The 18,456-nt window shown below is 39.3% G+C and overlaps 1 protein-coding gene across 2 annotated transcripts in view; it reads left to right on the top strand.

Moving 5' to 3' along the window:
* The window catches only part of LOC144605907 (SEC14-like protein 2), a 46,909-nt gene that overhangs the window by 5,549 nt on the left and 22,904 nt on the right, over positions 1-18,456 (top strand). For both annotated transcript variants that reach the window (XM_078421564.1, XM_078421563.1), the window contains exons 3-7: positions 7,394-7,437; positions 9,980-10,042; positions 10,847-11,035; positions 13,039-13,134; positions 15,261-15,321. In XM_078421564.1, coding sequence (XP_078277690.1) covers positions 7,394-7,437; positions 9,980-10,042; positions 10,847-11,035; positions 13,039-13,134; positions 15,261-15,321 — 453 coding nt within the window. The remainder of the gene's footprint in view (positions 1-7,393; positions 7,438-9,979; positions 10,043-10,846; positions 11,036-13,038; positions 13,135-15,260; positions 15,322-18,456) is intronic.

Raw genomic sequence — 18,456 nt, 5'->3', positions numbered from 1 at the left:
CGTTGTGATTTTTGCAAGTCACATCAATATATGTGTGGAATCTAGATTTTTCATTAGCTGCTGAAGTTCTAGTAATTAATTCAGTTGGTGAAGCCTTCCTAACTATTAGAGCTAAGTGTGAACTCATGAATACAAAGCAATATTATTGGAATATGAACTTTTACTTTGAGGAATCTTTATATTGCCGTTGCATCTTTACCGAAGATGGCAGCACAGTGGTGTAGCTGGTAGAGGTGCTGCCTCACAGCGCTAGAGACCCAGGTTCAATCCTGACCTTGGGTGCTGTCTGCATGGAGTTTGCACATTCTCCCTCTGACTGCGTGGGTTTACTCCAGGTGATAGGGTTTCCTCTCACATTCCAAAGATGTGCGGGTTTGTGTGTTAATTGGCTTCTGTAAATTGCCCCTAATGTGCAGGTACAGTGGGATAATGTGGAACCACTGTGGTAGAGTGATTGATGGTTGCCATGGATTTGGTGGGCCAAAGGGCCTGTTTCTAGGCTATGTATCAAAAAATAAACTCTTTGAGGGAGCGATTGGAACATAATTTGCTTTCTACAGCTAACAATGTGTAACTGCAAATGAAAATGTGACAATAAATGGAACAGTTTGAAATATAAAAATATAATTGGGCAAAGTTGACATGGATTTATGAAAGGGAAATTGGGCTTGACTGAACTGTTTAGGACGTATGGAGGTTGTAATCAGCAGAATAGATGAAGGGCAACAAGTTGATGTACTGCAAATGGTATTTCAAAAGATCTTTGATCAACCAAGAGGCTACGGAACAAAATTTGAGCACATGGAGTGGAATAATAAACTGTTGAGAATGGGAAATCATATAACAGACAGGGAAAAGGTGCAGAAATAACAGGGTTATTTTTTGGCTGTGACAAATGGGGTGCATTTGAGATTGATGCTGGCACCCTCCCTGTTCAAAGTCAATGATATGGATAAGGGGGATTACATACATTTGGGGTTGATAATAATGCAAAGCTGAGTGGCATTGTGGGTTGTGAAGAAGATGCAAGGGATATTTTACTGGCTAAGTGAAAAGACAAGGGTATAGTAGGTTGAAAATAATGTGGACAAATGTGAAGCCATCTACAATGAGTATTTTTTAGAGGATGGGGGTTTGAAAAGTGTTGCTATTCACAAGGATATGGCCATCTTTGTTCCAATGATCATTATAAGAAAATGTGCAGCATAGTCAGCAGCTAAGGAGGCAAACACCATGTTTGCCTTTATTGCTAAAATCAAATAAGCTCTCTATAAACTGCACATGGAATATTGTGCATTGATCAGGCCTCCCTACCTAAAGGAATATATGATTGGGTTAGTTGGGTTTATTATCATCAGTGCTGTGAGGCTTCTGATTGGAAGCAGTAAATCCATTTTCTAGCCAGTGCAGATGTCACACTCTGGTTACAAATAATCTTTAAAATTTATAATTTCCTCTCCAAAGTGTGTGCTATCTATTGGTATTGTTCTCTCACCAATTGGTGGGACTGATGGATCGATTGATGTTTAAAGTAAAAAAATGTAGATGCTGGAAATCTAAAATAAAAACAGAAACTTCTAGAAACATTCAGCGGGTCAGGCAGAATCTGTCAGAAGGAAGAAGAGAGTTAATGTTTCAGGTCGAAAACCCCTTTGTTGGGATGGATTGATGTTGTTGGGTAGGGCAGCAAGTGAAAGGATAAGGGAAAGAGTGGGAAAGGTCCCGCGATGGCATTTAAGAGACACATATAGTATTTACTCGCAACTTGCACCTCAAAAGCTTTAAGCAGCATGGTGGTCCTCATTATGTCAAATTACAAATCATTTAGTATCAAAGGAGAAAAAGAAGCAGAGGTCAATAGATGATGATGAAATAATCAGAGGTTTCAGGGGATGGAGATGTGGAAGAGAGACAGAAAGAATCTCTGGTTTGCAGACGTCAGGTAGGTAAGAGATTGAAAATCCTTTGCAGTCTTGCAATTTGCAACACAATTTGGGATATCAAATACTAACAGGCCATATGCAGTAAATCGCAGGAACCTTAGGGGAGTTGATGTACAGAGGGATTTTGGGGTGCAAGTTCATAGCCCCATGAAATGGTGACACAGGCAAACAGGGCAATGAAGAAGGCACTCAGCAAGCTAGCTTTCATAAGCTAGGATACTGTGCTTACGAGTTGAGATATCACATTGCAGCTATGAAAGGCATTGGTCAGGCCACACTCGAAGTATTGTGTACAGTCGTGGTTGCTACATTGTAGGAAGGATGTATATATCAGCAAAAATCACAGAAGTGATTCACCCGGATGTTGCCTGGAATGGAGGGCTCTAGTTACAAGGAGAGAATGGATAGGCTAGGTCTAATTTCATTGGAACGAAGCTGATTGAGAGGTAAGCTTATACAGTTTTATGTAAATATGAGGGAGGTGGACATAGTCAGTCTTTTCCTAGTGCAGGGAAGTCTAAAGGAGAAGACATAGATCTAAGGTGAAAGGGGAGAAGGGCAGGATTTTCGCACTGAGGATGCTGTTTATATTGTATGAGCTGCCAGAGGAGATGGTAGAGGAGATACAATTACAACTATTACAATTACAATTTGGACGTACTTGGATAGAAAAGAAATGGAGGTATACGAGCCTAATGTGGGCAAATGAGATTAGTGTATATAAGCATCACAGCTGGCATTGTACTTGAGTTTGGCTTATTTGCATTTATGTACAGTACTATCTGATTTGATCAGACAGCATGCAAAACATAGCTTTTCACTGTACCTCAGTACACGTGACAATAATAAACCAAAACCTGAAGTGGATCTTTTGGGCTAAAGAGTCCGTTATTTTTAAAGTTTTATTTTAAATTTCTCCGGTGTGGGACGAATAAAGGAATATATTCAATTGAATTTGGGGAATTTGGACAGAATTTAAAGTTAGGAGTCTAGAGATGGAAACAGGTCCTTCAGCCCACCAAGCCCATGCCGACTATTGATCACCCATACACTAGTTCTATGTTATCCCACATTCACATCTTGCACGCTAGGGGCAATTTACAGAAGCCAATCAACCCATACGTCTTTGGAATGTGGGAGGAAATTGGAGCAGCAGGAGAAAACACACGAGGGAATTGTACAAACTCTGCACAGACAGTACCTGTATTCAGGATTGAACCTGGGTCTCTGGTGCTGTGAGGCAGCAGTTCTACCACTGCGCCATTGTGCTGCCCTTATTGCTGTAATGGATCTTAAGAGGATAGTAGTGAACTGTAGATAGACACAAAAAGCTTGAGTAACTTAGCGGGACAGGCAGCATCTCTGGAGAGATGGAATGGGTGACGTTTCGGGTCGAGACCCTTCTTCAGACTGTACAGTAGTGAACTGTACTCTTAAACTATTGCAGTCCTTCAGTTGTAGATGCCCTGGAGGTTTATTGAGAAGCTAAAGAGCCCTGGTGAAGTATCAATGATATCACGCACACATGCACACAGTTGTATGTTGCAACCATACTAGGTTGGCATTTCATTTTTAGATATCTGAGGTAATCATCCTCAATGATTCACAACGATCCCCGTTTTTATGAAAAGGAGATCCTTCAGACCTTAGAGAATTGTATTTTTGTTTTTGTTGCCTTTGGTGCTCAAGGAATTTCTATTTGAATTAGAAATTTGGTGGCAATGAATTTGTTTGACTTTTCCTAAAAATTGAATCCTTCACCAGAAGTTTCCATCATGTATGCTATTGTTGTGAGAAAGCGGAAGTAAATGAGGTAATATGACAAGCCCTATTAGGCAGAGGGGCCTGACGGCCATTTTTACCACTTTTAGTATATCTCATGTTAAGAGAAAAAGCATCTAAAATTAGATTAAAATGAACAGATTGTGAGCTTTAAACAAAAAGGGAACTGCATTTGAAACAATTTCTGATGTGAGCATTGAGGAGAAGTGGTAAAATTAGACAACTGCTAGAAAATAGGGGGTAAATTATATGCATTGGCTGCAACCCCAAAATAAATTGTGGATAGAAAATGTATATGATCTTATTTTTTATTTATTTCTATTTATTGTTCCAGTATCTCTTGCTTGTGTGTGTGTGTGTCTAACTTTACAGAAACAATATGATCAAGCATATCATCTCAATTATGACTATGATTATTGCTTCATTCTTGCACTGAATACAAGTTTTTAACACATTTAGCCAAATAAAATAGCATTCTATGTACAAAAGTGGACTCCATAGTACACAGTAAGTGAGTTGGCTTTAAAGCTTTATTCATGTTATATTACTTTGATATTTTTATTTTCAGTTTTACTCATTTGAAATTAGAATTTTGGCTTTATGTGAAATATATTCACCTAAATTGGGGATTCATTCTGTTTCCACAGAGTCCGAGGTGTTATCATTAGAACTTCTTGACATATATTACTTCAATTTTTAATTTGAGGTCCCCGTCAAATGCAAACAGGTTATCCAAATCATCACTGTTCTAAGTAGCTTTTTATCCCAGATCTATCTTTCGTGCCAAAACATTCACAATATAACCTAGTAAGAGAAATGGTTCCCAGCCTTCTGCCTAAATTGTAAATCAGAGATCAAATTCTATTTTCACTGTGTATGCACACAGAGATAGGTCTTTACTTAGTTAATTATGACTCAGCCTTTCAGGACTATGCTATTTCCAGCAAAGCACTCCATTTATCTCAATGCAGTCCCAAATTCCTTGTACATTCACAACTTGCTCTCTCCCGTATATCCATTCGTGGTCTGATTCTCTTGCCACTTGCCTACACTAATGGGTAATTTGCAGTAGCTGATTAATCAACTAACACATCCTTGGTATATGAGAGACAAATGGAGCATCTGGTAGGAACCCATTTATTTATTGAGTGAACATGCAAACTACACCCAGTAAAGTGCCCGAGGTTAGGATTGAACATCAATTGCTGTGGCATGCGAAGCAATAATTATTTAGGTATGAAAATTTCTTGCTGTAATTTCAGTGGATTATCAGCAAAATGCCTGGAGCAAGGGCATAAACTGCATTTTATTCCATTCTTTCTCTCAAAGTTGTAGTGGGAAATCAGGACCCTTTCCACAGAAAATCAAAAACTTGAGATGGTGAAACTCTGAAATAAAATCAACACTGGGCATACTCAGTGAGTCAGACAGCATTTGTGGAGAAAGAGGGATAGAGTTACTGTTTCACAGGCACTGCAACCTCATTGATGTGAGACATTGACTCTTGTCCTCCATCTTAGAAACATAGAAACATTAAAAAATAGGAGTAGCAGTAGGCCATTCGGCCCTTCGAGCCAGCACCGCCATTCAACTCGATCATGGCTGATCATCTAAAATCAATACCCCGTTCCTGCTTTTTCCCCATATCCCTTGATTTCATTAGCCCTAAGAGCAAAATTCTCTCTTGAAAACATCCAGCGATTTGGCCTCCACTGCCTTCTGTGGCAGAGAATTCCACAGATTCACAATCTCTGGATGAAAAGGTTTTGCCTCATCTCGGTCGTAAATGGTATACCCCTTATTCTTAAACTGTGACCCCTGGTTCTGGACTCCCCCAACATCGGGAACATTTTTTCTGCATCTACCCTTTATATGTTTCTATAAGATCCTCTCTCATCCTTCTAAAGCCTTCATAGACGCTGCCTGACCTGCAGAATATCCTCCACAATTTATACTTTTATTCTAAATATCCATAGCAAGTATCACCTAATAAATGATCTGATTGCTGGGGTATGTTCATACCAGCTTAATACACTATGAACGACTCCATGGGTCATCTTCCTTGATTTTCAACTTCTTGCATTATTCTGAAAATCCATTCAACTTTAGAATGAAATTACAAACACATTTTTACTTTATTAGCCTCTTATATTGTGGATAGAACTGAGAAATTGTAAGAGTAAAAAGACCCTAATGGGAGTTATCTACAGCCCCCCAAACAGTAGACTGGATACAGGGTGCAAGTTGAATCAAGAGTTAAAACTGGCATGTCGCAAAGGTAATGCCATGGTGGTTAAGGGAGATTTCAACATGCAGGTAGACTGGGAAAATCAGGTTGGTACTGGACCCCAAGAAAGGGAGTTTGTGGAGTGCCTCCGAGATGGATTCTTAGAGCAGCTTGAACTGGATCCCACCAGGGATAAGGCAATCTGGATTTAGTGTTGTGTAATGAACCGGATTTGATAAGGGAATTCAAGGTAAAGGAACCATTGGGAGGTGGTGACCATAACATCAGAATCAGAAGAATCAGAATCAGAATTACCTTTATTGTCATCCAAAAAAAACAAGTCTTTTGGAAGAGATTTCATCACCCACAGTCCAACAATAAGAGCAATAAAATAAGCAATTACACACACAACCACAAACCAACACAAAACAAAAAAAGAAACATGATAAGTTTCAATCTGCAATTTGAGAGGGAGAAGATAAAATCAGAAATGTCAATATTGCAGTTGAACAAAGGGGACTATGTCAGCATGAGGGAGGAGTTGGCCAAAGTTGACTGGAAAGGGATCCAAGCAGGGATGACGGTGGAACAGCAATGGCAGGTGTTTCTGGGAATAATTCAGAAGATGCAAGGTCATTTCATTCCAAAGAGGAAGAAAGATTCTAAGGGGAGTAAGAGGCGACTGTGGCTGACAAGGGAAGTCAAGGACAGTATAAAAATAAAAGAGAAGACGTATAACATAGCAAAGATGAGCGGGAAGCCAGAGGATTGGGCAACCTTTAAGGATCAACAGAAGGTAACTGAAAAGGCAATATGAGGAGAAAAGATGAAGTTTGAAGGTAAGCTAGCCAAGAATATAAAGGAGGACCATAAAAGCTTCTTTAGGTATGTGAAGAGAAAAAAAATACTTAAGACAAATATGTGTAGGAAAATAACTGCAGATGCTGGTACAAATTGAAGGTATCACAAAATGCTGGAGTAACTCAGCAGATCAGGCAGCATCTTTGAGAGAAGGAATGGGTGATGTTTCGTGTTGAGACCCTTCATCAGACTGATGTCAGGCGGGGGCGGGACAAAGAAAGGATATAGGTGGAGACAGGAAACACTGACAAGCTACTGCATGGGAGGCTGGTCTGGAAGGTTAGCATATTGGATCCACGGCGAGTCAGCCAAACGGAGACAAAATTGGCTTGAAGTTAGGAGACAGTGGATGGTGGTAGAGGGTTGCTTTTCAGACAGAAAAGTTTGGATGGATGTGAGCCAGGCAGCTAGACGCTGGGTTAAGCAATAGGTTGTCATATATGAGTTGGGCCGAAGGGCCTGTTTCCATGCTGTATAGCTCTATGACTCTAAACTAAAGCTTAACATTTACATTTTGAGAAAGGATTTGGTTCTAATCTGAGAACAAAATCAAGTGACTGCAAACTTCTTGTATTTACAGCCAGAGCTTTCAATCTTCAGAAAGCAGAGCATATGGTTCGCAAGGTAAGAAAAACTTAAAATATGTTTGCTGATGTTTCTCCTTTCTATTCAATAGAAATCTTCTGGGGCCAGGTCTTCCCTCTTTTTTATTTAGTCTTCTCTCCCAATTCATTTCCTGGATGTGATGGGAGGAATGGGCAAATATTGTATTTAAATAATTATAGATATGAATTGATTAACAAAATTGGTAAAAATGTGGCAAGTTCATTTAATTGTAAGCAAATGTGAAGTAATTCATTTTGGACCCAACCAGGAGAGACAGATTGCCAAACGGTTAAAACCTTGATGAGATTTGAGACCGTTCAAAGAACAATTTTCTGTTCCCAATGCCTTATCCACTGCCTATTATTCTTGTAATTTAATAGTCCATGTGGTTATTTTCCATTTTTCTTACTCTACCACCGTGCGTGTTCCCCTTAAAGCCAAGTGCCATCCTGAATTCAAAATAGACCATGATTCTTTAGCAAAATCCTGAACCCTACCCTACTTCCCCCAACTGCACTGTGGAGTTCCCTCAATGCTCAGACAGGAGCTGTTCAACAATATGGATTACCACCACCTTCTCGTGAAATTAGGATGGGCACTGAATTTGAGCATTGTCAGTTAATGCAAATTAATTAAAAATAGACTGGATGTGAACAATTGGAAGATCGTTAAATGTGATGACAAATCCCCGACTTAATAGTATCTGCATGGCTCGTGAATTTATCACAACACTCAGTGGATCATGTAACCACCTAAAACACAGACAGAGCGCTAAAGCAGGTCTGCAAATGTACTAGACAGTAGATCCCCAATGCGGAAGATGCAACTGTGAATAATTTTACGATTTATGAATTTATCCACTGTTACTACTCATACTTTGCACATATAATTATAGGATGAAAATCTGGACCTTAAATTACTTAAACAGTAGGCTAATGATTTTGGCCCAGGCTTAAGGTGAGTGGAAGGAGTTTTAAAGGCGATTTGAGGGGAAATTTATTTTACAACCAGAGAATGGTTGGTGTCTGGAATAGGCAGCCGGAGAAGGTGGTGAATTCAGATACAATCACAATGTATAAGTGACATTTAGACAGGTCATTGAATAGACAGAGCGTAGAACATACAGATATTATGTGGGCAAATGAGATTGGTGTAGATAGGTAAAAGGGTTGGCATGGACGTGATGGACTGAAGAGCCTGTTTCTGTGCTGTGCAACTCATTGACTTTATGACTCAAAGGTACATTTGCAAATTGTCTAGATCTAGGTTGTTTGTCTAGTAGGTTGTACAGCTTGCAGTCATGTGCACTGATGGTGAAAGAATGGTTGGGATAGTAAAGGGGGTCCCAATTAAAGCAAGCTTCCTTGTCATGTCTGCAAGGATTAAGGTTTTGGAGAATAGTTTTTGAGCTTCCAGGAAAATAGAGCATATTGCATAATGGTCCTGCTTTGTACCTTGGAGTTTGTGGAATGACTCACACCAGTCAAGATGAGAGTCATTACATGTGAGGGATTCAGACTGTGAACTGTGTCTGTAGTTAAAGGATTTGTGTGATACTGATACTAATAGTTATTGTGATAAACATTGAGAAGGTGCAGAAACAAAGAACTGCAGATGCTTATTTACACAAAAGGACACAAAGTGCTGAAATAACTCAGTGGGTCAGGGAGAATCTCTGGAGAACATGGATAGGTGACGTTTTGGGTCGGGACCCTTCTTCAAGTCTGAAGGAAGATCCCAACCTGAAATGTCACTGAGTTATTCCAGCACTTTGTGTCCATCAAGAGAAGGCGGTTAGTTTTTTGTTGAGGATGGTCTTTACCTGCCACTTGCAGAGTGTGAATTTTACTTCCCATGTAATACTCATACCTTGGTGTAGGGAGGAGTTGCAGAGGCTGATTTAAACTAAAGATAGAGTAACTCAGTGGGACAGGCAGCATCTCTGGAGAGAAGGAATGGGTGACATTTTGGGCCGAGACCCTTCTTCAGACTGAGAGTGAAGGGAGGGGAAGATACAGAGATAAAGTGTATGGTGTGAGAACGAGACATCAAAGGGGGTGGGGATCAAGGAAAATCTATCTCCTAGCTAGATCATTGTTAGCCAGAAGGTAACAACAAAGCAAACAGAGTTAAAATGTAATCAAGGACAGTCAGACAGGTCAGAGAACTGGGAAGGGGGAGTGATGGAGAGAGAAGGAAAGCAAGGGTTACTTGAAGTTAGAGAAGTCAATATTCATACCGCTGGGGTGTAAGCTGCCCAAGCGAAATATGAGGTGCTGTTCCTCCAATTTGCGCTGGACCTCACTTGAACAATGGAGAAGGCCCAGGACAGAAAGATCAGTGTGGGAATGGCAGGGGGAGTTAAAGTGTTTAGCAATAAACACTTTATAAATAAATTGTCTACACCCTGTTTTATTGTCAGGGCATTACCAAAGTAAGCTGTATGGTGCTCATAAAGTTTCTGTCTCAGTTACATAATTTTACATGAATTGATAGTTGTATTCAACCGATTAACGTGAAGCTGCATGGAATGGAATGTTAACTTCATGTTTATTTTTAGCATGTAGAATTCAGAAGACAGATGAAAGTTGATACACTCACTACCACCTGGGAACCTCCTGAGGTAAGACAGTCATACTGTGCATGAAAGGAGATGGAACTTTCGATCTGATTCAAAGCTGATTAAACAGATTTGTGAACCTTGAACATGGAATCGAACCTTATCAGTGCTTATATAAATTACATCATTTACCTCTGATTAGATTTTTTATTTTTTTTAGGAAAAGGTTATCACCAAATATCTGACCATACTTTCCAGAAAAGTGAATACAGTCTTGCAATGAAATAGAATACAATTAATTTTGAGGGATGTCCAGCGATATTAACTTTTTAATTTCGCGAGGAAGTAAGAACATAAGTGTGTTTGAAAAGAATAATAATAAAATCTTTATTATGACTTTTGAACAAGAGGACCTGGATACGAACCAATATCTGACAATTATTAACTTTGTCATCATTTTCCAGGACAGTGAAAATGAAAAATTCGAGAAGTTCAATATGGGAGAAACGCTTCATGGAAAGATTAGCTAGAAGTTTCCTAATTTATACATGCTTTTGTAATCCTATTGAGGGATTTTTAGCTTAACACACTTTTGGAGAATGTGAACAATATGTTTTTGGTCCATTTTAAAAACTAAGAAGGGCCCCAAGAAAAGAATGTTATCCTCTTTTCTTTAAACAATTATGGAAGTTGAGATGACATTAACTGTGGAAGCTTCTGCAAAACCTACCTATCAATGTAATGGTTCATTAGGGTAAACCACTCCATTCTGAGAGATCTTCGAACAGGTTGAAAAAAATAGTGAAAGTGAGGGAAAATTAATGAAATGATTGATAGGAATGTTGACTGTGGGTTATTTTTTGTCAGGTTATGACTCGATACTTTGCTGGAGGAATGTGTGGCTATGACAAAGAAGGCAGCCCTATATGGTATGACGTGATCGGCCCTTTGGATCCAAAAGGCTTGATGCATTCGGCTTCTAAACAGGACTTTTTGAAAACAAAAATCCGAGACTGTGAACTTCTACGGGAAGAGTGTATTAAACAATCTAAAAATGTAAGTTGGGCAGAATTTTCACATGGGAGACATCTGGACAAACAGTCCAGAATCTCAAATAATTGGTTTTGGAACTTTTAGGGTATAAAGTTAGAATTATGGAGCTCCACAAGGCGGTGTGCTGAATTAACATCACAGATATTTCATTTTAATTTGTCACTTGTTTCAAAGTATTCCAATAAAAGCAGCATTTCATTTTTTTAAGGAATCTAGTACAATGACAAATTATCGTTGTTAAGTACAGAGCCTGGCATATTCAGTATTGTAGATTAAGCAGTTGAGGATTTTAAATTTATACCATTTGATTGGGTAGATAGTTTCTTTTTCTCGTGAAGGAATTTAAAACAGGGCAAAATTATCATGAGGAAAACTGGAGTTATTGCACCTGTTGGTGGGAATCACTTCTTCTCGAACACCAGCTTTAACATTAATTAGAATTTTACATTGAATAACTGAGGCAAATACTTCTGCATTGTAGGTTAGTTCTGTCAAATGTAACTATAGTTTGCATGGTGAAATTACATGTTTTAAAGCAATATATTTTCAGGTTTCAGTTATTTTCTTGTGAATTATCTATTACTTAATTGGTCGTAGAACATAGAACAGTAGAGCACAGGAACAGGCCCTTTGGCCTACAATGTCATGCCGAACATGGTGCCTAAATAAACTAATCTCATTTGCCACAACATGATCCACATCCCTCCATTCCCTGCATATCCATGTGCCTATCTAAATGTCTCTTAAATGCCACTATCGTATCTGCCTCCACTCGTCGCCTGGCAGTGTGTTCCAGGCACCCACCACTCTCTGTAAAAAAAACTTTTCCTGCACATCTCCTTTAAACCTTTCCCTCTCACCTTAAAGCTAAGCCCCATAGTCTTTAATTTTTCCACCATGGAAAATAAATTCTATCTACCCTGTCTATGCCTCTCTTAATTTTTATATACATCTATTTGGTCTCCTTTCAACCTCCGGCGTTCCAGAGAAAACAATCCAGGTCTGTCCAACCTCTCCTTATAGTTAATACCTTCTAATCCAAGCAACATTCTGGCAACACTCTTTTGTACCCTCTCCAAAGCCTCCACAGCATGCCTGTAAAGGGGTGACCAGAACGACATGCTATACTCCAAGCATAGCCTAACCAAAGTCCTGTAAAGATGGTATGCTTATCATAGAAGACCATTGTGTTTGGGAGAGAAACTTTTCTACAGCAATTGATGAGTTCTAGCAAAGAAAAAAAATTGTCCATCTCCTGCTATGATCATTCATGAAATTTTTAACTAATTGCTGAGCCCATGTCTTTTGTGACCCGAACCAATTTCTGACCCAAAATAGCACCTATTCCTTTTCTCCAGAGATGCTGCCTGACCCGCTGAGTTACTCCAGCATTTTGTGTTTATCTTCGGTATAAATCAGCATCTGCAGCTCCTTCTACACATCTTTTGTATCCCTCTTGACTGTGCATGGGCTTTCATCTCTCTTTTGTTGCGTTGCATTGGTTTTTATTTTGTTTTTAAAGTATGACAAAGAAAAGTATTTATAAAAGTAAAGAATAGAGTTGAGTGAAAAAAGTAAATCAGACATGAATGAATGGTGGAGTAGACTCGATGGGCAAAATGGCCAAAATCTGCACCTATGTCTTATGGTCTAGTAATAGATATTACTAATAATACCAGAGTTAATATCTTGAGCTAAGATATTATTGAATCTTAAGATACTGTTGAATCTTCTCATGGCAAAAGCAAGTCAATAATTCAAATTATTTTAAACTCTTAAAGAGCGAGTTTATTCAACTCTGAATAAGGTTAGTCTGAAGAAGGGTCTCGACCCGAAACGTCACCCATTCCTTCTCTCCAGAGATGCTGCCTGTCCCGCTGAGTTACTCCAGCATTTTGTGTTTCCCTTCGATTTTATTCAACTTTATGTTTGGAATAATAAAAAAAATACGGGATTGATATATTGGCTGGTCATCTTAATATTGATTCTGTGATTGGATTTTGCAGCATGGGAAACATATTGAAGCAATCACAATGATCTACGACTGTGAGAATCTAGGATTGAAGCATTTATGGAAGCCTGCAATTGAACTTTATGGAGAGGTAAGGCAGCTTATATTTCAGGATTTTCAAAATCTCTATACAAAAGAATAGAATGGGATTATGTTTACAGGATACTAATCCAAGGTTTTGGTTATATAAAATTTAATGCATAAAAGAGTGACATGTTCAGAAGCAGTTTTGTATTGATTTACACATAATTTGTCACCTGATGCTGGAAATCAGTTCACAATAGTATTATTAACACGTAATATATTTTATGTACTCTGCTTGAACTTGATTATACTAGGTAAATTATTGTCCTATGGTTGCCATCTGTGTGTCTTTAGATTTTTTATATGTAGGTTGTTTGCTAGCCCATATCTTTGCTGCGTTTTGCCATACATAGAAAAAGGCAGGGAATATAATTCCTGCTGGAAAAATAAATATTTATAGGGAAGTGTTAGGTACAGGTAGTTCTATAATGTATTTTGCCATAATGTGAATAGACACAAAATGCTGGAGTAACTCATTGGGTTGGACTGCATCTCTGGAGAAAAAGAATCGGTTATGTTCCAGGTCAGAACCCTTCATCAGACGCAACCTGATTCCGACAAAAATTGTCACCTATTCTTTTTGTCCAGAGATGCTGCATGTGCCGCTGAGTTACTCCAGCGTTTTTGTGTCTATCTTGGGTATAAACCAGTGTCTGCAATTCCTTCCTGCACATTTCCATAATGTGAATTATGCGATTGATGAATTCAATAATGTTATTTACATTACGCGGACAGAATTGGTTATAACGTGATTTTTATTGGGAACTAGAGAACCACTTAAAAGTTACTTTGGAAATTGATAAGCAGAAAAAAAATCCTGCAGGGAAAATAACTTTGTTATTGTAAGTCTGAAACTCTCCGACCCCTAATCTGTTTTTTCACCCACTGACAAAGATGTTTTTATAATGAAATATTCCATAATGCAAAGTTTCAGAAATGCAACTACCGTGTTATAGTAATGCTACTTGTATTTAGAAACATAGAAAAATAGGTGCAGGAGTAGGCCTTTCGGCCCTTTGAGTCAGCACCGCCATTCAATATGATCATGGCTGATCATCTAAAATCAGTACCCTGTTCTTGCTTTTTCCCCACCCCCTTGATTCTGCCAGCCCTAAGAGCTAAATCTAAATCTCTCTTGAAAACATCCAGTGAATTGGCCTCCACTGCCTTCTGTGGCAGAGAATTCCACAGATTCACAACGGTCTGGGTGAAAATGTTTTTCCATATCTCAGTCCTAAATGGCCCACCCCTTATTCTTAAGCTGTGACCCCTGATTCTGGACTCCCCCAACATCAGGAACATTTTTCCTGCATCTAGCCTGTCCAATCCTTTAAGAATTTTGTATTTTTCTATAAGATCCCCTCTCATTCTTCTAAATTCCAGTGAAGCCCAGTTGACCCATTCTTTCATCATATGTCAGTCCCACCATCCCGGGAATTAACTTGGTGAACCTACGCTGCACTCCCTCAATAGCAATAATGTCTTTCCTCAAACTAGGAGACCAAAATTGCACACAACACTCCAGGTGCGGTCTCACCAGGGCCCTCTACAACTGCAGTAGGACCTCCTTGCTCCTAAACTCTCGCAATGAAGGCTAACATGCTATTTGCTTTTTTCACTGCCAGCTGTACCTGCATGCTTACTTTCAGTGACTGATGTACAAGCACACCTAGGCTTCGTTGCACCTCCCTTTTTCATAATCTGACCATTTGGATAATAAGGTAGACCCAAGGGTCTCGACCTGAAACGTCACCCATTCCTTCTCTCCAGAGATGCTGCCTGTCCTGCTGAGTTACTCCAGCATTTTGCGTCTACCTTCGATTTAAACCAGAATCTGCAGTTCTTTCTTACACATTCTTCCTGTTCTTGCCACCAGTGGATAACCTCACATTTATCTACATTACACTGCATCTGCCATGTATGCATCTGTAGATGCATACCATCTGCATCTACCCACTCACCCAACCTTTCCAAGTTACCCTGCAGCCTCATAGCATCCTCCTAGCAGCTCACACTGCCAACCAGCTTTGTGTCATCTGTAAAATATGAGATAATAGTAAACCGACAAGTCTTCTAACCATGTAAACATCCACTGAAGCTAATGGATCAACATAATTGTTTTTATTTAAACAGGTACTTACCATGTTTGAGGATAATTACCCTGAGGGTTTAAAGACATTGTTTGTTATCAAAGGTAAGGCACTTTGTTTTTAAAAGGTTGCCAACTATGTTGCAAATAATGCTTGCAAATTCTCTGGCTCTTTTTAAAATCTATTTATGCTCTGGATGTCTACACTCGAGTAAAATTATTCTGATGTTCCAAACAAAAAGAATGCCTAAGATTTCCCATGTGTCTGCAAAGAGTCATTAAATGGTTGCTGCCTTGTGAGACAATGACCATTTTGGTTGCAGGTTTCGATTTGTAATTCCGTTAGCACTTGCAACGAAAGACACCGGACACTACTGAATTGTCCTTACTTGAGATAAAGCCTTTCCAATCTGCGCTTATATGGAAGACAAGAAGGAAATTGTTTGATAATGAAGCCATAGTTTGTGGTGGAGTTAGGGACAGTGTTGAGAGGAGGGATGGCTGTCACCAATCAATGGTGATGATTGTGGGCAGGTGGAGGTCTGCGATTGCCAGTTAAGAATAGGGGTTGGTTGAATCGTAACGTGTCATGTTGAGTTCAGGCTGGAGTCATCTGCTGGGATGCAGTGAGATTTGGTTCTCGAAGGGAAAACAATGATAGGTTTTCTCCCACATCCCAGTAAAGTGTGGGTTTGTAGCCTAGTTGGTCTCTATAAATTGTCCCTAATATTTAAGGACTGGATGTGAAAGCAGGATAATATAGAACTAATGTGAACAGGTGATCAATGGTCAGCATGGACTTAGTGAACCGAAGAGCCTGTTTCCATGCAGTATCTTTGAACTAAACTGAACGAGAGATGCCAATTAAATAACCTGCCAGTCAGGTTCCCAATAATAGATGGGAAGCAACTTAGTGACGCCCATTTCATCAAGAGTGTATGCATTGGAAGCATTCTTTTGCAGAAGTGGCCTATGAAGAACTTGAGGAATTTGTACATGAATGAAAATCCCAGAGGTGGGATCTATTCATGCACTGGGGTACTCAGTGGTTTGTGAAGTAGGCATATAATGAAAGACAGAATGGAAATCAAAGACTTTATGATCCATGCTGTTCATACCAAATTCTATTTTTCTTAGAAGTTGAATTGCACAATACATAAAAAAGTGTATCATCCAATTTATTAGTCAATAATGCTCAATTTGACACAAATGATGACACAAAGCTGGGTGGCAGTGTGAACTGTGAGGAAGATGCTGAGGTTGCAGGGTGACTTGGACAGGTTGTGTGAGTGGGCGGATGCATGGCAGATGCAGTTTAATGTGGATAAGTGTGAGGTTATCCACTTTGGTGGTAAGAATAGGAAGGCAGATTATCATCTAAATGGTGCCAAGTTAGGAAAAGGGACGTATAACGAGATCTGGGTGTCCTAGTGCATCAGTCACTGAAAGGAAGCACGCAGGTACAGCAGGCAGTGAAGAAAGCCAATGGAATGTTGGCCTTCATAACAAGAGGAGTTGAGTATAGGAGCAAAGAGGTCCTTCTGCAGTTGTACAGGGCCCTGGTGAGACCGTACCTGGAGTACTGTGTGCAGTTTTGGTCTCCAAATTTGAGGAAAGATATTCTTGCTATTGAGGGCGTGCAGAGTAAGTTTACTAGGTTAATTCCCGGAATGGCAGGACTGTCGTATGTTGAAAGACTGGAACGACTAGGCTTGTATACACTGGAATTTAGAAGGATGAGAGGGGATCTTATTGAAACATATAAGATTATTAAGGGGTTGGACACGTTAGAGGCAGGAAACATGTTCCCAATATTGGGGGAGTCCAGAACCAGGGGCCACAGTTTAAGAATAAGAGGTAGGCCATTTAGAACGGAGATGAGGAAAAACTTTTTCAGTCAGAGAGTTGTAAATCTGTGGAATTCTCTGCCTCAGAAGGCGGTGGAGGCCAATTCTCTGAGTGCTTTCAAGAGAGAGCTAGATAGAGCTTTTAAGAATAGTGGAGTCAGGGGGTATGGGGAGAAGGCAGGAACGGGGTACTGATTGGGAATGATCAGCCGTGATCACATTGAATGGTGGTGCTGGCTCGAAGGGCCGAATGGCCTACTCCTGCACCTATTGTCAATTGTCTATAATTTAAGTGTCAGTCTTTCAGAGGTCAATTACAGTTCTGGCCTCCAATAACAGCTTGCATTTATGGGGTATCTATCTGGCAAAATATCCTAAGGTTGCAGGAGCATAATACGAAAGTGCTGATCAAAGTCAAAATAGTTTGCAACTAAGAAGATAACTTGTAGATGGCCGCATTTCTCTAAACCCTATGCCTTTATCTTTCAAGGGAGATAGAGATTGAGAGTTTACGAATTGCTGTCAAAGAAGACTTAATCAAATCCTGCATTTTGCATATGTTATATTCTGCAGTTGTGCTTTGAGAAGGGAATGTGTAGGAAAATGGATACACTGGCAATCATGGGGCTACTTTGTCTTGAATGATGTCTTGTGTATTGTTGTTGTTTCACTCCTCAAAACATCTTTTGTAATTTGTGGCTTGGAAGTGATAGAGTCAGATGAGTTGCTCCCTACAGGAACAGTTGGCTAGTTTTGTGATTAAATTATTAGGTTAAGAGATGAGCAGATTCCACCAGAACAGGTGGCAAAATTAAATTCAGTTAATAACATAATTGAGGATTAAAGGATAATATCAAGAATAGTGACCAAGAAAGTACTAATTGCCATCACAGCCAAAAGGCTTGGTTTTATCCAGTCCATTCAGTTAATTTGAATGATTAACCCCACTGCTAGCTTCTGTGTTAAATGGGGATTTCAGGAGGAGGCTTAGATGGATCATGTAAATGTCTCACAGGAGTCTTAAAATATTTTTGCTGACTAGGTTTTATGATCATTTATCTCACTTGCTGTTTATGAAATATACCTACATAGATTAAACGGTATCTGTCTATGATGCATGGTGGGATGTCTTGAGGATGTGAAAGGGATAATACATGTATATTATGTCATGTATATTTATTCAGACTAGATGAATTATTATTCTGTTCTTGTTTTATACAGAACAGCACATTATTTCAGTGTTCTAAAATTTAAGAACATCAGGGATCTATAAAGGATACAAAATTAAACTATTTATTAGACTATTGCCTCCCATAGAATCAAAGAGCACGAAAGCAGTCCCTGCAGTCCACTATGTCCATTCCCACTATTAAGTACCCATCTATACTAGTTC

The sequence above is a fragment of the Rhinoraja longicauda genome, chromosome 25 (genome assembly GCF_053455715.1).
Source record: "Rhinoraja longicauda isolate Sanriku21f chromosome 25, sRhiLon1.1, whole genome shotgun sequence".
Classification (NCBI taxonomy): domain Eukaryota; kingdom Metazoa; phylum Chordata; class Chondrichthyes; order Rajiformes; family Arhynchobatidae; genus Rhinoraja; species Rhinoraja longicauda.
This window is presented reverse-complemented; position numbering and strand designations above follow the sequence as displayed.